General features: G+C 38.1%; 1 protein-coding gene across 1 annotated transcript in view; it reads right to left on the reverse strand.

Annotated features, from left to right (window-relative positions):
* The window catches only part of PRKD1 (protein kinase D1), a 399,928-nt gene that overhangs the window by 22,750 nt on the left and 354,455 nt on the right, over positions 1-22,723 (reverse strand). Inside the window, exons 14-16 of the mRNA XM_003408596.4 lie at positions 4,087-4,248; positions 3,449-3,547; positions 2,230-2,497 (exon numbers count right to left, since the gene is read on the reverse strand). Coding sequence (XP_003408644.1) covers positions 2,230-2,497; positions 3,449-3,547; positions 4,087-4,248 — 529 coding nt within the window. The remainder of the gene's footprint in view (positions 1-2,229; positions 2,498-3,448; positions 3,548-4,086; positions 4,249-22,723) is intronic.

The following is a 22,723-nucleotide window of genomic DNA, read 5'->3' on the forward strand; positions in this document are numbered from 1 at the left end:
AAACCTCAAACCAATCCATTGCTGTTGAGTCGATTTCGACTACAGTGACCCTATGAGACTGAAGAGAACTGCCCCATAGGGTTTCCAAGGCTGTAATCTTTACAGAAGCAAACTGTCACATCTTTCTCCCAAGGAGCGGCTGGTGGGTTCAAACCACTGACCTTTTGGTTAGCAGCCAAGCGTTTTAACTACTGCACCAACCGGGGATCCTATATCAGCTCTGGTGTGTATATATTGTGCTCAACGAGTGCTTCTTGATTCATTGCTTTCTATGTCTCTTGTGTCTATTAACAGTGATAACATCTACAGTCCATAGTTCCTCATTTCTGGTGTCTATATTAACAGTGATAACTAATGTTTGCAGTCCATAGTTATTTATTTCTGGGCTAAATAGGTTATATCCACATAGCAAATCTGGAAAATTTCCACAATGCCAGAAAGTAGGCATCATTTACCCCTCTACTCTAAGAACAATACGTTAAAAATATAGGTTATTTTCCCTATATCCTAGTCTGACTGGCTTTAGCAATATTCCAGAATTACATTCTAGTAAGAACATCAAGTTATTTTACTGGTTTTCTGTTATTAGAGGTATAATGCATAATGGCTAGCTATATTTAGAGGTAATGCTTCCTAACAAGAGTGTTGGCCACAGGTTATTTGATACTATAATTTCCTCTTTCCTGTTTCCTGGGAAAGGAAAAAAAGATTTACTTGTCACTTTTTGCTTTTGTTGAATTATCCTAAATATTTGATTATTCCTTTGATATACATGATAGTTTTTTTGTAGGTCCTAGATTCCTTTAAGGTATATCCATCTCGCTATGATTTACAACTAATTAGAGGATGCTGAAGGTTGTTGCTAACGGTAACTCAAAGCCTTGATAATGGATAGCTCTTACCATTTAATAACAAGAGTAGTCTAAGAACTTAATGTGCCTTAGACAGTTTACACACGCTCTTTTCTCACTTCAACGCCACCACGTGCAGTACAGGTATCAAATGAGAGATGTTCATCTATGAATGAGTCCTTTTACATGGCAAAGAGCTGAACAAATGTGGCTAGAACAAACTTTGAACTAGATGTTGCCTATAAACCAGAAGACAAGCAGGGCAGAGCAGTGGTTGAAGAATGTCAGCTCAGACTGTCTGGCTATAAACTCTGGCTCTGCCACTTGCTATCTTTGTGCTTTTGGCTGGTGGCGTCACTTCTTTAGCCTCAGTTTTCTCATTGAAGTAAGTCTAATCGTAAAACCTATCTCAAGGTGCTTCTGTGAGAATTAAATACGCTCCCAAGCATGCTCACTGAGGAACTCCTTGCCGAAGCACCAAGTGGGCCATTTTCTCTGCCTTACCTCTCCCTCCCATTTTCGTTTTAACTATCTCTTTTTCTTTTAGGACCTAGAACATTTACTGAGAAGAATATAAATAACGCAACACTATCGTAGTCATCTATCTTAAAGAAATCCTCAGAAATACATGCAGAAATTATACATAAGAAAATTCTCATACTGAACAAATAGAAACAACCTAAATCTATGGCATCTAGGAAATCTAGGAAAATGGCTAAATAAAACATTATGCATGCTTTAATGTTACACAGAGGAAACCAATGCACAACTTAGTATAAGACTAATACACACACACACACACACACACACACACAATAATTAAAAGATCCAGGCCATAGGGTTCTTGTGTTGATAATGATTACATGTTTAACATAGCACCAGGCACATGGTAAGTAAGCCTTTAGTAACGATTAAAAAGCAAACCAAACCCACTGCTGTCAAATCAATTCCAACTCACAGTGACCCTATGAGTACAACTGCTCCACAGGGTTTCCAAGAAGCAGCTGGTGGATTCAAACTGCCGACTTTTTGTTTAGCAGCCAAGCTCTTAACCACTGCTTCACCTGGGCTCCAATTATCATTATGCCACAGTATAAATATGCAAAGTTTAAGAAAATGTAACAAAGTATTAATAGTTTCTCTCTGGTTGTTTCATTTACCTCTTAATACATTTCCCAATTTCTCTATAATACACATACGTTTCATCAAAAAGCATTTTCTGGTCTCCATTTAATCAACTTCTCAACCCATATCAGTCAAGCTGTGCCCCTGGTCTATGGAGCACTTTACAACGAGCATGTATTAATTTAATAGTTTGCAATTAAAATAATAATACTTAAGGATTACACCATTATCATTTTGGAACGAACAATGTTACCTTCATGAGAGATTTCCTTCCAGGGATTCGGTGGGTACATGAAAGCTGCGTTCTGGATCTGGTCATGTATGTCTTCATCTTCGTTAAAGGGGAATGTGCCGCTCAGGCTTACGTAGATGATGACACCAACAGACCACATGTCTAGAGAGCGATTATAGCCCTTGTTCCTTAGGACCTCAGGAGCCAGGTAAGCTGGGGTGCCTACCACTGACCTCCGGAAAGACTTCTCTCCAATGATGCGGGCAAAACCAAAATCACAAAGTTTCACCTGTAACAATATAACGGTTTGCAGAAACCATAAGTTTACAAATTGTGTGCCTGGGTGTGCTTTAGCCCAGCTCTGCCATCGACAACTGTAATACTTTACCTAAAATCATATGGATTTCTCATGGTAGAATTAAGAACCATTTTCCATTTTATCTGCATGAGACAGTAGTTTATGTACTAACACAAAGAATACGCTTTCACTCATGAAAAGATCACCTGAACATTCTTCCTTCTTTCCCCCCAAAAGCAAGAGATATTTTAACATCAAAATAAATGTACAGAGGGATACGTGATACTGCTTTACAAAGCAGGAAAACATTATGCCCATCAGTGAAGTGATGGACATAAGTGAAAGGGTGATAAGTACAGGCTGAAGGGTAAGCGTGGGGGCACGTCATGCCACGCACAACATCCTCAGCATTAGCCCTGTGTAGGCCCCTAAGCAGGAATCGAATCAGTTAGGGAGACAAGGGAAGACAGCCACCTTAGGTCATTTCAGAATATATGATCCCCTGGGGAGAGATCCTGCTGTTTTCCACCCTCCAAGCTGAGTAAAGTAAGAAGATTTTGCCCAGGTCCCTGAGAGCAAAACTGAAGTTTAATATCTTGTCCACGTTAGAGAGCTGGCAGTAGATCTGAGCCTCCTAAGTCTTCTCACTCTCAAGCCAGTGCTTTAAACATTGGCCTAAGCCTGCCAGTTCTCTAGGACCTGTGCAAAACAGAAGCCGAAAAGTAGGATGAGAAGGTATTGTGTGTTGTTAAGGCAGGCTGACCTGAGAAGCTAGAATGACAAAACAGCAGTCACAAAAATGTAACAAGCAAATGAGTGAATGAAAACAAACTGGTGAAACTTGAAACAAAGTTCTGGAGAAATAAGAGACCAGGCAGAATGCTCCATGGGAGCTGGTGGTGCTGTCCCCTGGACCTGTGCTCAGAGAGGTTTTGTACTCGCCTGAGGGAAAGGGTCGGCTGATGCTAGCAACACATTTTCTGGTTTGAGGTCACAGTGAACAATGTTTTTGAAGTGGAGATGCCTCAAAGCCACAAGTATCTACAAAGAAGAAAATCACCAGAATAATTTTATTTCAGTCTAGTAGTTTATTTTAACATGTTTTCTACCAGGACATAAACACAAACGATCAAGAGAAAACCATCAATGAATAGCCAACCTTCTTTATGCTCAAAATGCTGAACTGAGCTAGATTAACACAGTGAGTTTCTAAGGTAAATTCAACAGAAAAAGAAGCATATTATGGTATTCATACAGCATTCAAGACAGGTGTAGCTGAAGGAATTCCGTAAGAGCTCACAGCATACTCATTCTTGAATATTTTCAAAGAATCAGGACTTTACCCCCATACATGTTAGAATTTCATGAATAGCTTTAATACATGTGCCAACAGACATGTTACTAAATTTGTTGTATTGACTCTGGGTGACATAGATAAAAATCAGATAATACAATGAGCCACTGCAACCTTTTATAGAGTAGTTTAGACTTTGGAAGTAGGGACTAGAAAATTGTAGTTGTACAGGGATAACATTTGATATTAAATATTGCCTTTTTTCTTCCTCTAATTGATTTCTTACCTGAGTAATTAAAAACTTGGTTATGTGCTCTGGCAACCTGCCCTTTTCACTTGACAAGATCATCTCCAGCATGTCTCCATGGAGTTTTTCCATAACAACAAACACTCTTTCAGGCGTTTCAAACATACACTCCAAATTTACAACACCGGGGTGATGAAGGTTCTATTGAAGAGAAATAAAGCACTTGAAGAAAATGAGTTTTTCTGAGACTGTTTGGCAAGCTTACTGATTATACGAAACTGTTTAAGCTTAAAGCGATGGATAAACCCACACTTAAAGATTCTTAACACCTCTAAATTCCACATGTGCTTTCTGTCTTATATTTTTGAAATTCTATGTCTCCAAAAAATAATCTTTACTTTCTCTGCATAGTGAAATTATTTTCTCCATGCTAAAAACCCATGCTCCAGCACAGCGAACTGGTAAGTAGGTTTTAATTAGAATTCCATATTGAGAACTCTGTAATTTCTTAGGATCTTCTCCAATATTTAAGCATACTGTCTCAAATAAGCATACTAGGCCGTATCTACACAACTGGTAAAAATCTAATGTAGAAAACAGAAAATTCCTACACACAGGGCATGTGACTGTACTGATAAAATGTCTTAGTCAAAACCTTTGCCTGGAAAAGCTCTGCTATTGGAGGCTGACGGGTTTTCTCACTGAAGCTCTTATTCCGAGGGAAGATCACTATAAATACAATACCAAAAACCAAATCCATTGCTGTCGAGTTGATTCCAACTCATAGCGACCCTATAAGACAGAGTAGAGCTGCCCCACAGGATTTCCAAGCAGTGGCTGGTGGGCTCAACTGCTGACCTTTTGCTTAGCAGCCAAGCTATTAACCACTGTGCCACCAAGGCTCCATATACACAATAAAAAAATAATTATTAAGGATCAGCTTTGTCCAGGACACCACAGTAGGTGGGACACCTGCATGGTTGTCAAGTACTCCCTAAATACTTCTGTAATAAACTGATGGCTAGTGACTGGCAGGCTGCATTTTGCTTGATATATTACTTGTCACAGGTCAAATAAAATTACTGTTAGCATTAGATATAGCCTTGGAATAATATTTAAGTGTTGTTCTGTGGCATCAAGAAAAGCCTTTGATCATTTGATCTTTTTCTTTCTGTGTGTGTGTACACAAAAAATTTTCTAAAATTACAGAAATGATTTTATATTCTATTTATATTTCAATGATAAAAGGAATCCCTACAAAAACTATTGAAACAAAGAAACAAAAACAGAGACTATCTTAAATGTTCTAACAGCTGAACGTAGAAAAAATTAAAATGCTTTAATTTAGAAAAAAATTCTCAGCGAGTAACAAAATTGCACATAAATTTTTCGCAAATGACTTAAAACCTGAAACTGCTCGCTATTCAGGAATCTCACAGATGGATGCTGGCTGGTGAGCAGTGGAGGGGGTAGTGGGTGAATCCACATTGTTGCTGTTGTTCTCTGTGCCACCAATTTCCAGCGAAAGCTTGGCATTGACTCACTACCGAGTCAGGCTTGGCTGGCAGGAGCTCCTATGACAATAGCCTGCCTCTGGGGGTGTCCGTGCACTACGTTGGCAATTTTGATCTGTACCTCTGACATCTTATGGGTCTTAGTGATTTCGATGCCTTGGTGCTGGACCATGCAGTGTAACGTGGTCATGGAATGGCAAGTTTATGAACATGATCTGCCCAGATGGTCACTCATTTCCTCACAGCCCTCTACCTTGGGAGGGCTGGAATCAATGGTCATGAAACTGTTACACTGTTAACCAGTCAAATTGGCTACTTCAGAGGGACTAGGCCTCCACAGTTAATCTCTTCTGGTCACGGCTGAGGCACATGGAAAGAGGGTGGCGCCAACCAAGTTCACACTATCACCACTCTTACTGTATATGTCCTTATTGCCTATAAAGAAGACCAGGTAGCCAGCTGGTTTTGACTGCTATGGGAGCACCACATCCTTAGGCAGGAGAGTCTGATACGACTGCACATATCTGTCGGAAATGCACTACGGAACATCAGTAATTGCATTGTTCAAACAACAGAGTGTGAGAACGTATCTCCTGCTACCTGAACCTGTGCCCCAGGCTGTTTCATTTTCTCAAAGCCTCTTCCCTGATAGAATAGCCACACTGATTAGAAAGACCACCAGCTCTCGGTGTCCAGGGGTTGCAGCTCTCCTTTTTTAAATCAATGATCACGGCAGAAGCTTTAAGGATGATGTTAGAGGATCCTGCTGAGTTACGATTACCTATCTAATCAATCTATCTATCTATCATCTATCAATCAATCATTCTATCATCTATCTAATCTATCTATTTTCTATCATCTATTTAATCTAACTTTAAGCACTCAAGCTATGTTCTGGGGGGTTTGGCTTCCTTAAATGGCCAAGGCTTTGTTTCTGGGTGGGCAGCAGGAACAATGAACAGGAAAGGAGAATATCAATAGACGGAAGGATCCAGGCAAGGGGGTTTCCTGCGCTTGGGTACAGGATAAACTAGGGGGCAAAGAAAGAGAGAAGGGCTACAAGAGAATGACCTTCAGGGCAGGAGGACAAGAATGGTGCTCCAGCTGCTCAGCCTCCTGCCTCTACTAACCTTATCTTAGGTTCGGGGGTTTGTGAAGGGTGTGGGGGGAGGGAGGTTTGAGTCAGTAGACTTCTGGTTATTAACGAAATCTGCTTTGAAACATGATGACTAAGAAGTTCTCCTACCTAAATCATCCCACATATATATGGTCAACTCTCGTGTGCCTCTACCTGAATTCCACTAAGTACCTGAGTTCTTACAGGTATAAAGTCCTTCACTCAATATATCCCTCTTTCCTTTCACCCACTCTATAACATGACAGGTGGAGCCCCCCTACAGAGTATAGGACTTTGATATATGTTCATTGAAGCGGTGCACTCCTAGAATGTTCTAGGCCAAAAGTAAGGGATTAATGAGAGTGCTTACCGTCAAATATTTTGTGCTATGTACAGGGTAAGCTTTGAAGGACACAATAAACGTCCTCCAATGACATCTGTATGATAAGGAGAAGGGAAAATTTTGCTTTTTTTAATAAAGGACTTTGAATATAGTTAGATATATAAAAAATTTTTAAAACATATTCAATGAAGACATCAGACTAAGGCCATGTATATACAACTAGTAATAAAGCAAAATTTTTTCAAAAAGTTTAAACTCATATGTCTATTGCACTTGGTCCTTGCTGTTTTATAAATATCTTTATGCCTCATAGGCTGGCTAAAGGATACACCAAATGGCACTTGAAAAATCTTTCCAACAGCAAAAGAATGTTCTGAATAGTTGATATATAATAGGTTGATTTTTTAAAAGATTATTATGTATGGTAGAGACAAGGCCATCATAGATGCTTACTCAAGGGCTGTATTTTTTGCACTGCATCAATGACCTAACTTGTTTTTAAATGTGACAGTGACAAAAGAAAATAAAACAGAATATAAAGAACCATGCCTCATTTATCCAAACTCTTTACACTATGCCACTAAGAAGTGTTTCTTTGGCCTAGAGATTGTAATACTGTCAAGCGAGTATTTTTCTATTATCATTTATCATCCATATTATCATTTTTGGAAACCCTGGTGGCGTAGTTGTTAAGTGCTACGGCTGCCAACCAAAGGGTCGGCAGTTCAAATCCGCCAGGCGCTCCTTGGAAACTCTATGGGGCAGTTCTACTCTGTCCCATAGGGTCGCTATGAGTCGGAATCGACTCGACGGCACTGGGTGTGTTGTTTTGTGTTATCATTTTTAGTATCTTAAGACCAGTCTAATATAAACTTCAACCAAACTGGTCTATAAGATTTCTTCAGTTTTAGTTTTCTACATAAAATACGAAATAGCTTTCTAACCTTTACCTCCTAATGTCCCAAGTAACTGAATTAATTTAAAAATAGCATAAAAACTGCAAGATCAACTATAGCACAGTAATGTGTACAAAGAATTTCTGGTAACTTCTCAGGCCTCGCTTAGGAATTTGAATAATAAATTTCATGGCAGAGCAAGCTATATCAGTGCACAGGACTCTGGCCATCTGCTTGTTGCATTTAAATAATTTAATTTTCAGGAAATGAAACATTTGCTCAAGCACAGGAAAGAATAGTGTCCATTCACACATAACAGATTGAAGACATGCATGGGGTGAATATAAGTTGTTTGTTTTGAAGTCTAGAAGGAAATCTCAATTGAAGATTGAGACTAAAATTTTCCTGACCCAAGCTGCCTAGAGAATTCTTATGTAATCAATGGAAAATAGTCACTAAAAACAACAGGATCTTTATTATGAAGAAATAATAAAGATTTAACAAATAACGCACACCTTTATGAAAATACCTCACAGTGGGGAGTGCACGGCTGGCAAACAAACTTAGGGGGTGTGTGTTATTTTCGTAAAAATATGGTGACTTTAATTTTTGGTTTGTGCATATTCTACTTTATGTGTATGTTTTTATTCAAATTAATCAATATTTTGTTTGTACTTACATTCTTTAATTCTAATAGTATTGCTTTGTAGAAATCTGGAGTTGAGAACTTATTCCATATATTTAGCTGTGGAAAGTTAAAGTTGTCATAGTTTTCCCTTTTTTCTTCTACCTTTAGGATCAATTATACCCAAACATAATGTGAGGTGGGAAAGAGAAGAATTAAGGTCAACGTATCTTTTTACCTGGTTATTAGCAGCAGTACAGCTTTAATGTGGGTACTTGTGACAACTCTTCTATAAAATGGCTAAGTGCTTTAACTCATATCAACACAGAAAAAAATAAACTTAAAATGATGAGCCCAGGTTCCAAATCTAAATGGCATGAGGGGCAGAAGGAAGAATGTTCCATTGCACAGCAGCGTGGGCAGGGTGCTTGAGGTGCGTTTCTTGGAGGTGCGGCACTGTGGCAGTGGCTTTCTTCTCATTCCTGCCAGTTTTTTAGCATTGAAAGAAAAGCATACTATTCCACACATTTCTAATCATAGTCTCTCACAATTTACATGTCATTTGATGGGCCTAGAAATCATAATAAGGCCTTATCCAAAACCAAATCCATTGCCATCGAGTTGATTTCAACTCACAGTGACCCTATTGGACAGAGTAGAACTGCCCCATAGGGTTTCTAAGGAGCGGCTGGTGGGTTTGAATTGCTGACCCTTGGGTCAGCAGCTAAACTCTTAACCCCCTGTGCCACCAAGGCTCCAAAATGCCTTATAAAGTAAAAATAGTGTGTAATTCTCTGACAGACGCTAAAAAAGCATCTTTTAGATGGCAAATGATTAAAAAATTTGGTAAAAAAAATAATACTCTAGTTGATATGGTGAGCTCAGCTGTTTTTCCTGAATTCTAAAATCTTATATCCAATTTGTCTTCTAGGTATGTTTGTTTATATGAATTATGTCCAAAAAATGAAATCACTGTCTTTCCATCCAAACCTATTCTTCTAGTGTTTCTTCTCTTGGTGAATAACCAAGAAACCTGGAAATCTTTCTAAACGTATTTCTCCATCATTTTCAACAACCAATTGATCTCAAAATCTAATGGAGTCCACCTTCTTAATCCCTCTCACACTGATCCCTCACCTTCATCTTCACCGTAACTGCCTTGGTTTGAACCCTTATCACCTCTTTCCTAGGGATTTGCACAGCCTACCAACTGACTTTCTTGCCTTAGGTCTTGTTCTCCTCCAATCAGTTTTTTTCCAAAGGGCTGCCACTGTGATCTTCCCAAAAGGTGATTCTGATCGTATCACCCTACTTCAAGTCCATCAGTGTATTACTACGAGCTTCAAAATAAGGTGCATCCCCTTGGTAGGGCATATGGGACCCTTCACAATCAGCTCCTTTTCCTCCTCCCCGACCCCTACATTCTCCACCTTCTTTTCTTCCACTTTCACATATATACTCTTCTCCATAGCTATACTAAACCATTTTTAGAAGAAGTCACCCAAAAGGGCCCACATATCCTGCTGGCTTCAGATCTCCCAGCCCCAGCTAGGGAATCCATTTTGACCAGTACAGTATCCAGGTGGGGTGGTAGAACTGGTCTTAGTCTGTTTCTAAGGACATAGGTCAACCAGATGGCTCCTGAGGGTATGGTTTTCTCTCTTTTACTGAGATGTTGGTTCAGCTGGTTCTGTGGCTGTGTTGTATGCATCAGTGTGTGTATGTGTGTGTGTCTGTCTTTGTCTGTCTGCCTCAGGTCAACTATATTTCCTTATTCTTTCTCTCCTTTCCATGCTTTCATACATACTATTCCCTCAGCCTGAGCCAGATGATTTTTCTTGGTGTGAATATTTAGTTTTCAGACAGCTTTCATTAATTCTCTCAGCCTCTACATGGATGCCTCTGTATTCTCAGAGTCTTTGGTGCAATCCTCTTTCATGACACTCATCATATTTTATTTACTTATTAGAGAAACTGTTGTCTTGCCTACAAGGCTACAAGTCCCTTAAGGGCAAGGCCTATATTTTCTCAATTGTAGTGAAAGTCTTTCAACTCCCTTCCCTTTCTCATTTTCAGATCTGAACCAAGAACAAGTATGTCAACAAAGAAAGCCTCAAGACCTGGATCATAGTATCAGGAACTCAGACTCTGGAGACTGCCTGAGTTTGTATTCCAACTCTGCCTCTTCCCAGCTCCTGACTTCAGATGAGTTATTTAAATTCTCTGAGGTGCTTCAGTTTCTTCATATATAAACCGGGATGATAATAATGTATCTATCTCATAATGTAACTAGGACTTAATTATATGAAGTATATAAAATACTTGAAATAGTGCCCAGAACATAGTTAGTTATTATTGTTATTGAACAGATTTTCTGCCATTTAAAAAAAAATCTGTGCCAAATTTCCTTCTTTAGCTTGATAATTTAAAATTTACAGTGGTAGCAGCAGAAAATAAAATTTCCTTATGCCTTTTGCCTAACAGGAGCTACATCAGGTGAAGAACGAACTGTCAGAAACTTGCGCTTTCGAGTTTATCATTCCCTTGTTGTGGTTTTAGACCTCGGTGGTGACAGAAGCATTCCACCAGGCCAGGGTAACATGTTGCACCACATCAAAGCCCTTTTGGCCTAAAGTGAGAATAAAGATCATTCAGATGTTGCCTGTGAACGAGTTCCCATTTCTTGTTCAGTTGGCATAAAGTCTACAATTTCAATAGGCTCATATTTTAGTGTCTCTTTTTTTTTTTAATAGGGTGCATGTTGTGGGAAATTTCATCTATAAAATCTTAGAAATGCATATTGATGTTCACCTAGAACAAAATAAGGCTAACATACATTGAGAGAAGAATAAATGCACACATGACTTCAATAGCCAGAGCAGTTATCACGGTCGTCCTCCTGGGGATGGTCATCACGGACATTCAGATCAATGAGTCCATGAGCAAATTTAACTCAGCAGATTCTGGGGAACTCAGAAATGTTCAGATTATTCCTGACAAGAGCTGTTTGCTCATACCAATCACCAGAACTGCAGTGTAATTATCCTTTGTTGTGCTAAATATTACAAAGTGGCCCTGGCTTACCGTAGTTCTAAATTTTGAGGGAGAAAGATTATGTTGAAGTATCTCTATTAACTGTTCATTACAATACATACATTCTGCTCTGACAGTATTAAAGGGGTCAACTTTTAACTACTAGCTAATAAAGCACAACACACCACTGCATTTTTTTTACTTTTAAATTAACTGAGTCCATGCATAGTCTTTTCCTCTACATCTTAAGTAAAACTGCTCCAAGAAAGAAAAAAAAGAAGGATCAATTTAATATCTGCTATGACAATTTTTTATGACAAGAAGTCACTTGAGGCCTGACATATAGCTTCTGTGTCCATATCCATCACACTTCTCAATCACTCTTCACTTCATCGATTCTGGGAATGTTTCAATCTAGCTTTAGATTCCAGGGCTGTTGCAGACACATGAAAAACATGATCAGCCCCTTCCTTTCTCTATAAAAGAAGTAGCTAAATGCAGAAGGGGAGAGGAATATGCAGAAAACATTATCTCTCATGCTGCTTCCAGCCTGTCTGGACTTTTCACACCAGGTAGAAACAGTATAAAGATATGTCATATCTTCTACCCATCACCAGGAATTCCTGTTCAGCTTAGAGGTGTGAGTGGAAAATTTTAAAGACAAAATCTATAAATTCTAAGCTCACTGTCTGAGTTTCATACTCTGAGGTTTCACTGGCATCAATGTTTGTACATGGCTAAATTTGATACTATAATGGGAGGGGCGGGGAGAGGTTATTTCTATCAAGAGAATTCATGCAGTAAAGATCCTGAATGTATCCCAGTACCCATCCCCATCACACAACCGAGACTACGATTTCAAGTTGAATTTAAACAAAAGGATGTAATATTTGAGAACCTGCAGCAAAGGCTGCAAAGACAAAATTAATGACTGGCCAATATGTGCAATGGTTAAGCACTTGGCTGCTAACTGAAAGGTCAGAAGTTCAAACCCATCAGCATTCTGTAGGAAAAAAAGACGTGGCAATCTGCTCCTATAAATATTACAGTCTAAGAAATCCTGCAGGGCAGTTCCACTTTCTCCTATGGGTCCCTATGAGTTGGAATTGATTCAGTGGCACACAACAACAACAACAAATGTTCCACTCATAAAATATGATCTCCATCCCCCCCGCACTATTGCTGGATTTGTGTTTTGAGAAGAGGTAACATAAAAAGTATGGCTTGAACAATTAAAGAAACTGGAATTTGTAGATCAAGCTGTGTTTAATGCACAATAAAAGTTGAATAAAGGATTTTTTCCCCTATATTACATCAAATGAAGAGACATGAAGACACATCTGGAAAACACTTTTATTTCCTGTTAATCTACCTGGTTGGAAACATGGCACATAAATTCAATCTAATCTTGGCCTTAGACTTAAAAAGTGTCATTTGTAGCAAATCTTATTAATGTAGCCCAACTTCTATATTTAGCTCTCAGAACTCCAGAAAGCATAACATTCTATTATAAAATGGTAAATTATCTGTGTAGACACAATCCTTCTCATGCATCGTATACCAGATAATGGAAACTGGAGTGAGTAGGCCCTTGTCTACTGGACAAGGTCAGAAAACAGAACATCATGAGCAAAAAGGTCAGATGGTAGTATCTTACAATTGTATATGAGCTCTGTGGTCAAATGTGTTTAACTGGTATATTCTCAAAATTAAACAGATTCTGAATTATGGAACTTCTTAGACTCTTTAGTAAGTGAAAGGCTATGTTCACTCCAAGACATGGATGGCCTGGATATAGTCTACAACATCTCCCAAACTGCCTTAATGAGGGAACCTTTGTTTTTTCCTGTTCCATGAAGGAACTCCAAAGACTAGTGTTCTTCTGTTAATATGGTGGGAGACATTGATTTTATACTTCATTTAATTTAGCACCCCATTTCTGTGAAGCAAACCTGCCAAGGTTGCACAATTTCCAATCTACAATTAAGTAAATTGAGGTCGAGAGAAATTTATTAAACAATGGAAGAGTTTTGCCTTTTGACAATAAGTTTTTACCATGACTAACTTCTAATCTAACACAGTATCTATTTGGAAAAATATTCTAAGTTCATTTTCTTATAAAAGGCCCTCCTTTTTCTCTTTATTTTAAACATATATACACATAGTCTAAGCAGAAAACAGTAAGATTATGTTAGAGCTGCAAAACATGTTTTGCCTAATGACAACACTTCATGAAAATTCTTCAAGTGGAAAAACACAAAGAAACACTTGAAAAAATATAATAAACATATTAGATAAAACAACAGAATTATATACCAACCCATCAATACACACTAAAAGAGAAAGTACCCAAATTTCATATTTTTTCTCTAGAGAAAGAATCGGTTTCTTCGTGATTAAAAAATAAAATCACCAGTTTAGAGAAAATTTCATTTTCTCACCCGCACTTAGCAACATTATTCTCTGGTTTTCTATCATGATTACCTCCCTCTCCATCTACTCCCCCCCCCTTTTTTTTTTAAGGTGGCCATGAGTTGGAGCTGATTCAATAGCAACTAACAACAACAACAACAACCTCTAAGCCACAATCAAATGTTATTTGCTTGGGATTAGACAGAATAAAAAAAAAAAATTCAGAAATAACAACACAGCAAATTCAGCATAAGAATCAAATGTTTACATTAATTTAAATAGTCCATGTTTGTTCTTGCTTCTGATATTACCCTTTCTTTCGATGAACTCTTATTCATCTTTCATTCAGCCCACACATATTTACTCAAGATCAGGCTCAATCGGTAACTTCCTACTAAACCAAACCAAACTGCCCAATAAGGTTTCCAGGGAGCAGCTGGTAGTTTTGAACTGCTGACCTTTGGGTTAGTAGCCATAGCTCTTAACCACTGTGTCATCTCCTATTAGAATGACTTTTTTCCATCTCTCCCCTAACTCTTACCAACTGGAAATGGACTCTGTACCCCTTATAATACGAATCCCATTTTACCTTTTAGTCTTTCGGATCCCCCCAACAAAACTGAAAACTTCTTAAGGAAAACTTAATAAATGTTCAATTAGATGTTCGCACCAAGTCTACCACATGTGAAATTAAAAAAAAACACAACCACATCTGAGGGAGGTGATAAAGCCTTCCCTGATCTCACAGGCTTAAGGGTTCTCTTTAATGTTAACTCATCTGAAAACTAACTGCCCTATGATACTCTTGTATTAATAAATCTTAACTTTTCATATACATGTCTTGTCTCTGGAACTAGAGTTTAAACTTCAAGGGCAAAGATTAAGTCTTACTCTGACTTCACACACTGTGCAGTACATAGTGAAATCAACAGACATCTGATTAACAGCCATGAAGAAAAATTACAAGCTTGGGGGAAAGTCCTTGAAGAAGGACCTGAACAAAGAGGGGAGCAAAACAGGGGGGAAGGGAGTGGGCACCTGTGCTTTTACACCTGCTTTGAGAACTGAAACCAGCTAGTATTTCAAAGCCTTGGCTGACGTTGTCATGGATCGAATTGTGTCCCCCCAGCATATCTGTCAACTTGGCTAGGTCATGATTCCCAGTATTGCGTGATGGTCCACCATTTTGTCATATGATGTGATTTTCCTACGTTTTGTATATCCTATCACTATGATGCTAATGAGATGGATTAGCAGCAGTTATGTTGATGAGCTCTACAAGATTAGATAGTGTCTTAAGTCAATCTCTTTTGAAATATAGAAGAAAGAAGGGAGCAGAGCGACATGGGAGACCTCATACCAACAAGAAAGCAATGCCAGGAGCAGAGCGTGTCCTTTGGATCCGGGGTTCCTGCAGAGAGAAGCTCCTAGACCACAGGAAGACTGATAACAAGGACCTTCTTCCAGAGCCGACAGAGAGAGAAAGCCTTTCGCTGGAGCTGGTGCCCTGAATTTGGACTTCTAGACTGCCAGACTGCAAGAGGATAAACTTCTCTTTGTTAAAGCCATCTAAGTGTGGTATTTGTGTTATAGCAGCACTAGATGACTAAGACAACACCTATACTGTCTTTTTAGGTTTTAGCAGGTTAGGTTCCTACTTGACAATTTCCTCATAAACTATTCAGTGACATTAGTTACATTTATCACAATGTGTCAACACTCTCTTTAATTGTGTTCTGTGTTTCCAGTACTCTAGTGTCCCTGCCCCCTTATGTTCTCATCTTTGCTTTTGAGAAATTTTTGACCTTTTGGACTCATACTGATGGTTTTTAAGTAGGGCACTTATGGGTGATATTCTTAATTTTATGTGTCACTCTGCTATTTCGCTAAAAGGTGATCTTAGAGGATAGGCTCAGTTTTAGGTTTAAAGAGTATCTCAGGGAGATAATCTCAGGGGGTCCTCTGTTCTCTACTGTTCCAGTTTGTCTGCCTTTTTTTTTTCAATAAGAATGTGAGTTCTGCTTCATATTTTTCTTCCATCCTACCCTGGACCAACTATTGTGGCCCCAGTCAGAATGGTCAGTGGTGGTAGCAGAATACCATCTAGTTCTTCTGCCTCAGGGTAGATGAAGTTGTGGCTCTTGTAGACTTGTTTCCTCTCTGTGCTTTTGGTTATCTTCTTACTGTTTTGCTCCTGGTGAGTTTGAGACCCGTAGTTGTGTCTTAGAAGGCTGCTTGCAAGCTTTTAAGACCCCAGATGCTACTTACTTCACAAGTTTGAGTCAACTGTGTTCTTTGTTATGAAAAAATGATATTTCCCTAGTTTCTTGATGTAAGGAACTCAACATCAAGTTATCTGGTCTTATACACTTGTTCCTTGGAGTTAGACTTATAACCTAGTGATAATAATACTATCTAATAAGTATGGAACCATTACTACATGTCAGGCACCACTAACAGCTTATAAAACTATCACATTTGATTTTCACAACATCTCTGAGGTTTTTTAAACGAGAAAACGGAGGCTCAAAGAGCCTAAGTAACTTGTCCAAGTTCATATAACTCTTCCATAACAAGTCTGAGATTTAAATCCAGGCAGGCTAACTCCAGAACCTATGCTCTTCAAAGACTGTGGCATACACTGCTTTGATTCTAACCGTGGACTCAAATTCTTTTAGGATCTGGGTTCTGTCTTTTCTAACCAGTATGCTTCAGGGGCCATACCACTGAGGCCTCCCCACCTTGATCTCACAAATACTTATGCCATGTTCTCTAGATTTCTGAATACTGCCTGTCATGAGTGCTCCTGCCACAGTGTCCATTCTCCTTGCTTTCAACAAAATTAAAGGAGGGCCCTAATGAAGCTGTGAATTGATTGAGGATTCCCATGAATTTCTGAAGATAATTCACTCTTTTTTTTTTTTTTTTAGGCTTACAGCTTTTTAAGTAAACAAATTTTCTCAGCTCCTATATTAAAAAAAATAAAAAGAAATAATATTTTTGCTGAACGCTGTCTTATTCAAGCAATAAATAATATTCACTTACCAATTCATTAAAAAAAATCTGCCTTGTTAAAAAATGTATTTCTAGTAACATTTTATTTTTTATGTCTAACAAGTATTTACCAAGTATTTACAACACCACGTATTTACCAAGATTTGTAGAATATCTTTCTAGATAAAAATGTTACTTTATCTACTTTATTATCCTATAATTGTAATGATAACCCAGGATATTTTTTTAAACATTTAAAGTCTTATAGTCAAGAAATTCAAATTATATAATTATATTTGCTGTAAAAAATTATGAAAGGAGAACCAATAAAAGACTTCCCTGTAGAGAAACATATTTATTAGGATACAACTTTGTGGGGAAAGTGGAATAGAAATATAGCTCAAGGAAAATAGGAATGCTGTAAAATATACTATTGTTAAAGAAGAGACGACTCACACAATTTTTTAATTGGTTCACTGTGGGTATCAAATGTCTATGATAGTTAGATACTAATGACAGAAGAGTTATCTAGGAGTTTTATTTGAAAGAGTTATTTAGTTATTTAAAAATTACCTAACACTTTTATATTCAAATATAAATATTTCCACTACATTAGAAAACTACATTCCTATACCTTTGAAAACTCTACACTTTTGATAAAATGGTTCTAAATGCCAACTTAAAAGCACATAAATAGGTACAAAGCTTTTCAGGATTCTTTTTGAGGATACATGAGAAAAATGGCTGAAGATCTCTATGCTAAACTGACCTAAACTTTCCTACTTTTTTTCAAGAATATTTATTTTGCTGCAGAGATCCCTCAGCCCAGAGGCCTTTTCTACCATTTCTTTGGTTATCAAAAGCCTATGAATCATTCAAGTTTTCACCAGTGTCTTCTTTCTCTTTGAAGTGCTCCTTGATTCCAACCACCTGGCCTCAATTACAATCACTGACTTCTTGCACTATACTCCCACAGCTCTTCTGTCTTACACCTAGTTGTATCTGACTAACCAATGAGATTTATACAGATTTTGAAGGGTTTCATTTTTCTATGCCTCAGAGGCCCAGTAAATTTCATTGAAGGAAGCAAGTATTTAACAGGCACTGCTGAGTGACTTAATGTTTTCATTAAGTCCTTGTCTAAGAAACTGGAAAAAATGGTAACAAAATCGACAAGACCAGGAAGAGAGAATGAAGCATTTGGTTTTAGGCTTGCTGATCTGGGGCAAAGTAAAGTGGAGGCATTCTAAGGACAGAAATATGAGACTGGAAAGCCTGTGAGAGGTCAGAGTTCAAGAGCTCAATTAGGGAACGTCTGGTGAAGAGACGATAGATAACTGTTTTAAAATGGATGACACCTCATTCTGGGAATGAGTTCCAAATCTGTACAATTCATTTAGATGAAAGAAAGAGGAAGAAGTCCAGAGGAGCTAGTAGGGAAAAACTAGGATCTGGTAAATGCAGAGGTGAAGTGACGGGAGTGATTGAAAAAGGAGCAACTTAACAATACTGTGGAAGGACTGAGATTAGTCAAGTGGGATAAGGACCAAAATATAGCCAGAGGGAGAGAGATGGGCAGAGGAAGAAAACAAGGGATGGCAAAAAGGCTAGCATCTGTTTTCTTTAAGAAAGGTGAAAGTGTGGGAAAAGGGTATGGAAGCCAAAGAGGAGGGAGAAGGGAATGCGAGAACAAGAAATGGAAGGGAAACAGAGCTCAAAGTTTAGTATATGAGAGTGCAAAAGGGAGGGACTGGGCTGTAAATATGAGAACAGCGAGGCAAATGAAAACCACATTTTTCGTTGCTGTTGCTGTGTTTTTAAGTCAAGAGAGACCTGAGTGAGAAGAAAAGTGCCTCACAACAGAGAAACCATAACGGTTGGGCTAATTTTAAGAGATAAATACAAGAGAATACACTTAATATACGGCCTATAAAATTCATACTTAATGTTTTCTTTTATCTTTATATCCAATCCTTTTATAATTGCAAAATGCGTTCACATATTGTATCTAGTACTGTTCCTTATATAAATTGAAATTGCTAGTCAAAGTAGAAACAATAATATATCAATTAGAATTATATGCATTATCCTCATCTTATGCATTGTGCTTTTGTGGTAAGTTAGAAAATAAATTATTGTAACTGAAGAAATTGGTGTTGACATAATATTTAACAAATAAAGTTTATTAAATAAATTATACCAATGTTATTTACCTTAGAGGTTAAGCTTCTAAGTTATGGTTACATTTTCTTACGAAGGTCAGTTTTTGTAATAACCCTAAGATAAGCATCCTTATATTCTTGTTTTGTTGACACAAATAGAAAAAAACAACATTTATTTCAAATTTACCATGCTTCTCATCAAGATACAAACTTCCAAACAACAAGGTAAACAGGATTCCTCAAGAATTTCATGAAATAAGTTTAACATCTATATTAATTATCATCCTTCTAAAGCATAATGAAGTATTGCTAGATGTCAAAAACAGAGCTATTCTAAGTGATATACATAAGGGATAACTATACCATAATAATCATACTCGCTGAGAAGGTGAAACAGAAAATAAAAGGAGAATTCTACTTTTTCTTACATTCCATATTTACAGAAGTTTGAAGTCTTCTATCATCTACAGTGCTCTTTCACTCAAATAGAAACAAATAAAAATTTGACCAAAGGGACCCGCAGAGCTGTGTGAGGAAGGTTTTCTCTAATCAGCCACTTCAACCCACATGGCTCCATTCTGGACAATTAGAAGGAGGGGATGAGGATAGACCCTGTCGAACTCCAGGTACAACCAGTAACTAGGGCACCAGCTTCCATAAGCCAGGGGACCACAAGACAGAGGATTCTAAGTGTTTTTGGGTATGACTTTTACATCCAGAGTGACAGAACTCTGTTCCTCAAGATATGTAAACAAAAATCTTCTCCACCATTCAACTAACTTTTAATTACGGTACTTACTATGACCAAATCAGAGTTAGTGAGTCACAAATGTATTCTCTCGGCCCCCTTTCCGCTACCACTTTGCCTTTTCAGCTCTAAAATGCTGAGTTCTCTCTTTTAATAAGAAATAGATGAGGCAATGAGGGCTTTCACAGGGAAAACCACATATGCCCCTGCGTAACTAACCAATCAACCAATTCACCATTAACAGCAAACGCAGTTGAGCCTTTTGAAACTTGATTAAAGACTATGTGAGTCATGCTACAAGACAGGATGATGTTTTTGTAAAATTTTAATTAATTCAGTCAAAAAATATTTACTGTGTACCTAATGTGTACCAAAGAAGCCCTGGTAGTGCAGTGGTCAAGTGCTTGGCTGCTAGCTAAAAGGCCTGCAGTTTGAACCAACCAGCCGCTCCATACATGAAAGATATGACACTCTGCTTCCATAAAGATTACAGCCTTGGCAACTCTATGGGACAGATCTACTCTGTCCTTCAGGGTCATTATGAGTCAGAATGGACTTGACGGCAATGGGTTTGGTTTCATGGTAATGTGTGCCAGAACAGTTTCAGGTGATGGGATACATTAGGAGATGAAACAGTGCTTTCTATGCTCCCGATCCTTGTATTCTAGTGGCAGGGCCAAGGGGTGGCGGCGAGAGAGGAATATATACAAAATATAATAAAACTATATCAAAACTTAGAAGGCAGTAAGTGTTATAGAAAAGAAAAAAAAAACCCCACAGATCAGGGTAAGAGGAACCATGAATACCACATTTTTACGTAAATAATGCGTGCCTCTATGTTTGTTGGTCAACTGCTTCCTCCCAACCTTGAGGCATCTTTGTATGCACCCTATATTAATTTTTTTTTTTAATAGCGGCATGTATAAAAAAAAATCGGCAAAGTGGCACTTAAGAAAATATCTCCTTGGGGGAGGGATCAGTTGGCCAACAAACGTAGAAGGAAGGCGCATGTTATTTGCCTAAAAATACTGTATAGGGATAGGGATGGAGGAGAGGGTTTGGGTAGGCTGCTATTTTAAATAAGGGGTCAGAGTAGTACTAGTACTCATATAGATGGTGATATCTGAGCAAAGATTTGAAGGAGATAAGCATGGGCTTCCCTGTCTCTGGATACTGGGTTTAATTTTTCTTGAGGGTCTAATATATCAGACAATGATATATATCTAACAACAATAAAAAAGGAATGAGACATGTTCTTGGCCTGTCTGTTTTCATTTGGGGGACAGAATGAATTCCCCCCCTTTTTTTTTTGGTGAACGTATTTGAAATAATTAGCAGTTTTATGATAAAGTATGAGTTCCTGAACTTTGTATCTGCATATAATTACATCAAGCCTAAAAAAAGACTTTATGTGACTGACAATTTCACTTAATGTGATTAAAAAGTCAATGCATAGAATGTGTTGTAAATATCCACCTAAAAGCATGGATGAATGAAAGACAGGTGACAGCAAGGACCTGTGCGTCTTTATCGCCTGAACCTAGAACAGTGCTTGGCTCATGATACACACTGAGTAAATATTAGTTGAATGAATGAAGCGAAGAATGGTTGGGGAAAATAGGGTTGGGTGATAAGGTAGGTGATGAGAATTTCTGCGCTTCCAGGCTATGAGAGAGGTTTGACTTTTTCATATGCTTGACAGGCAAATTTGACTTTCAATCTAAGCAAATTCTTTTGAAGAAACCATATTATAATAAAATCTTTGCTAAATGTCTATATATTTTTAAATCTAGAGAGAGCTGTTGGTTGCATCTAATATTTTAGAGAAGGAGATGGGAGGCAGTTTATGTGGAGGTACATTTTATTTTTCTACCTCACTACAGTGCCCGCAGCTGATAATGTGTTGACAGGCTCAGGAAAGCCAATTAAAAGTCATAGACACATAAATTAGACTCTCAACATCTAGCTGGTCTTCTGCAGATAGGTGTAGCCATGTTAACCCTGAAACTGACTCCTCTCATCTCCTGTAACTCTGGAGGTTTATCAAAATCCACTGCAATCGAGATGATTCTGACTCATAGCAACCCTATAGGACACAGTAGAGCTGCCCCATAGGATTCCCAAGGCTGTAAATCTTTATGGAAGCAGATTTCCAGGTCTTTTCTCCCAGGGAGCAGATGGTGGGTTCAAACTCCTGGTCTGCTATTTAGCAGCTGAGCATGTAGCCACTGTGCCACCAGGGCTCCTTTCTCTGGAGGTTAGCATGCTGCAAAAGAATCTGCTTCCAGGAAACCACCTGGGGGTGCAGACAGGAAGAACAGAAGTCCAGGTTTGGGATATGTCAGTAACTTAAGTTTTCAGATGTCAATCTTGATAAGATAAGAATAATTGCATCTTTTTTTGGTAACTGATGAGCAAACATTAAGTCACGAATCAGCATCTTAAGATCTGAAGGTCTCTTCCGTGAAAGAAGAGAACACTGTGATAGTCCTCTACTTTACCTTGGTGGTCAAGACACACAAAACATCATCTTTAGAAATTCTGAGTCCCAGGAAAGTCTAACATTATTTTTTCATGTACAGTAGGCTATTTGTACACAATTAGTTTATCATTTTAGTCTGTGTACACATAAGCTCCTGCAGAACAGAAATTGTATCTTTTCCAACTTCTATGGAAGTTGGAAACTCAATAAATGGAGGCTGAATGAAGGCATGAATGTAGAAATGTAATCTGTTTTGTTTCACTAGCAATGTTCAAATGAACCTTGTTCAATAAAATTATGAATTAGAACATTGTGATCAACTTGCATGACAATTATGGTGGTTATATAAA

This window comes from Loxodonta africana, chromosome 10 (genome assembly GCF_030014295.1).
Source record: "Loxodonta africana isolate mLoxAfr1 chromosome 10, mLoxAfr1.hap2, whole genome shotgun sequence".
NCBI classification, from domain to species: Eukaryota; Metazoa; Chordata; class Mammalia; order Proboscidea; family Elephantidae; genus Loxodonta; species Loxodonta africana.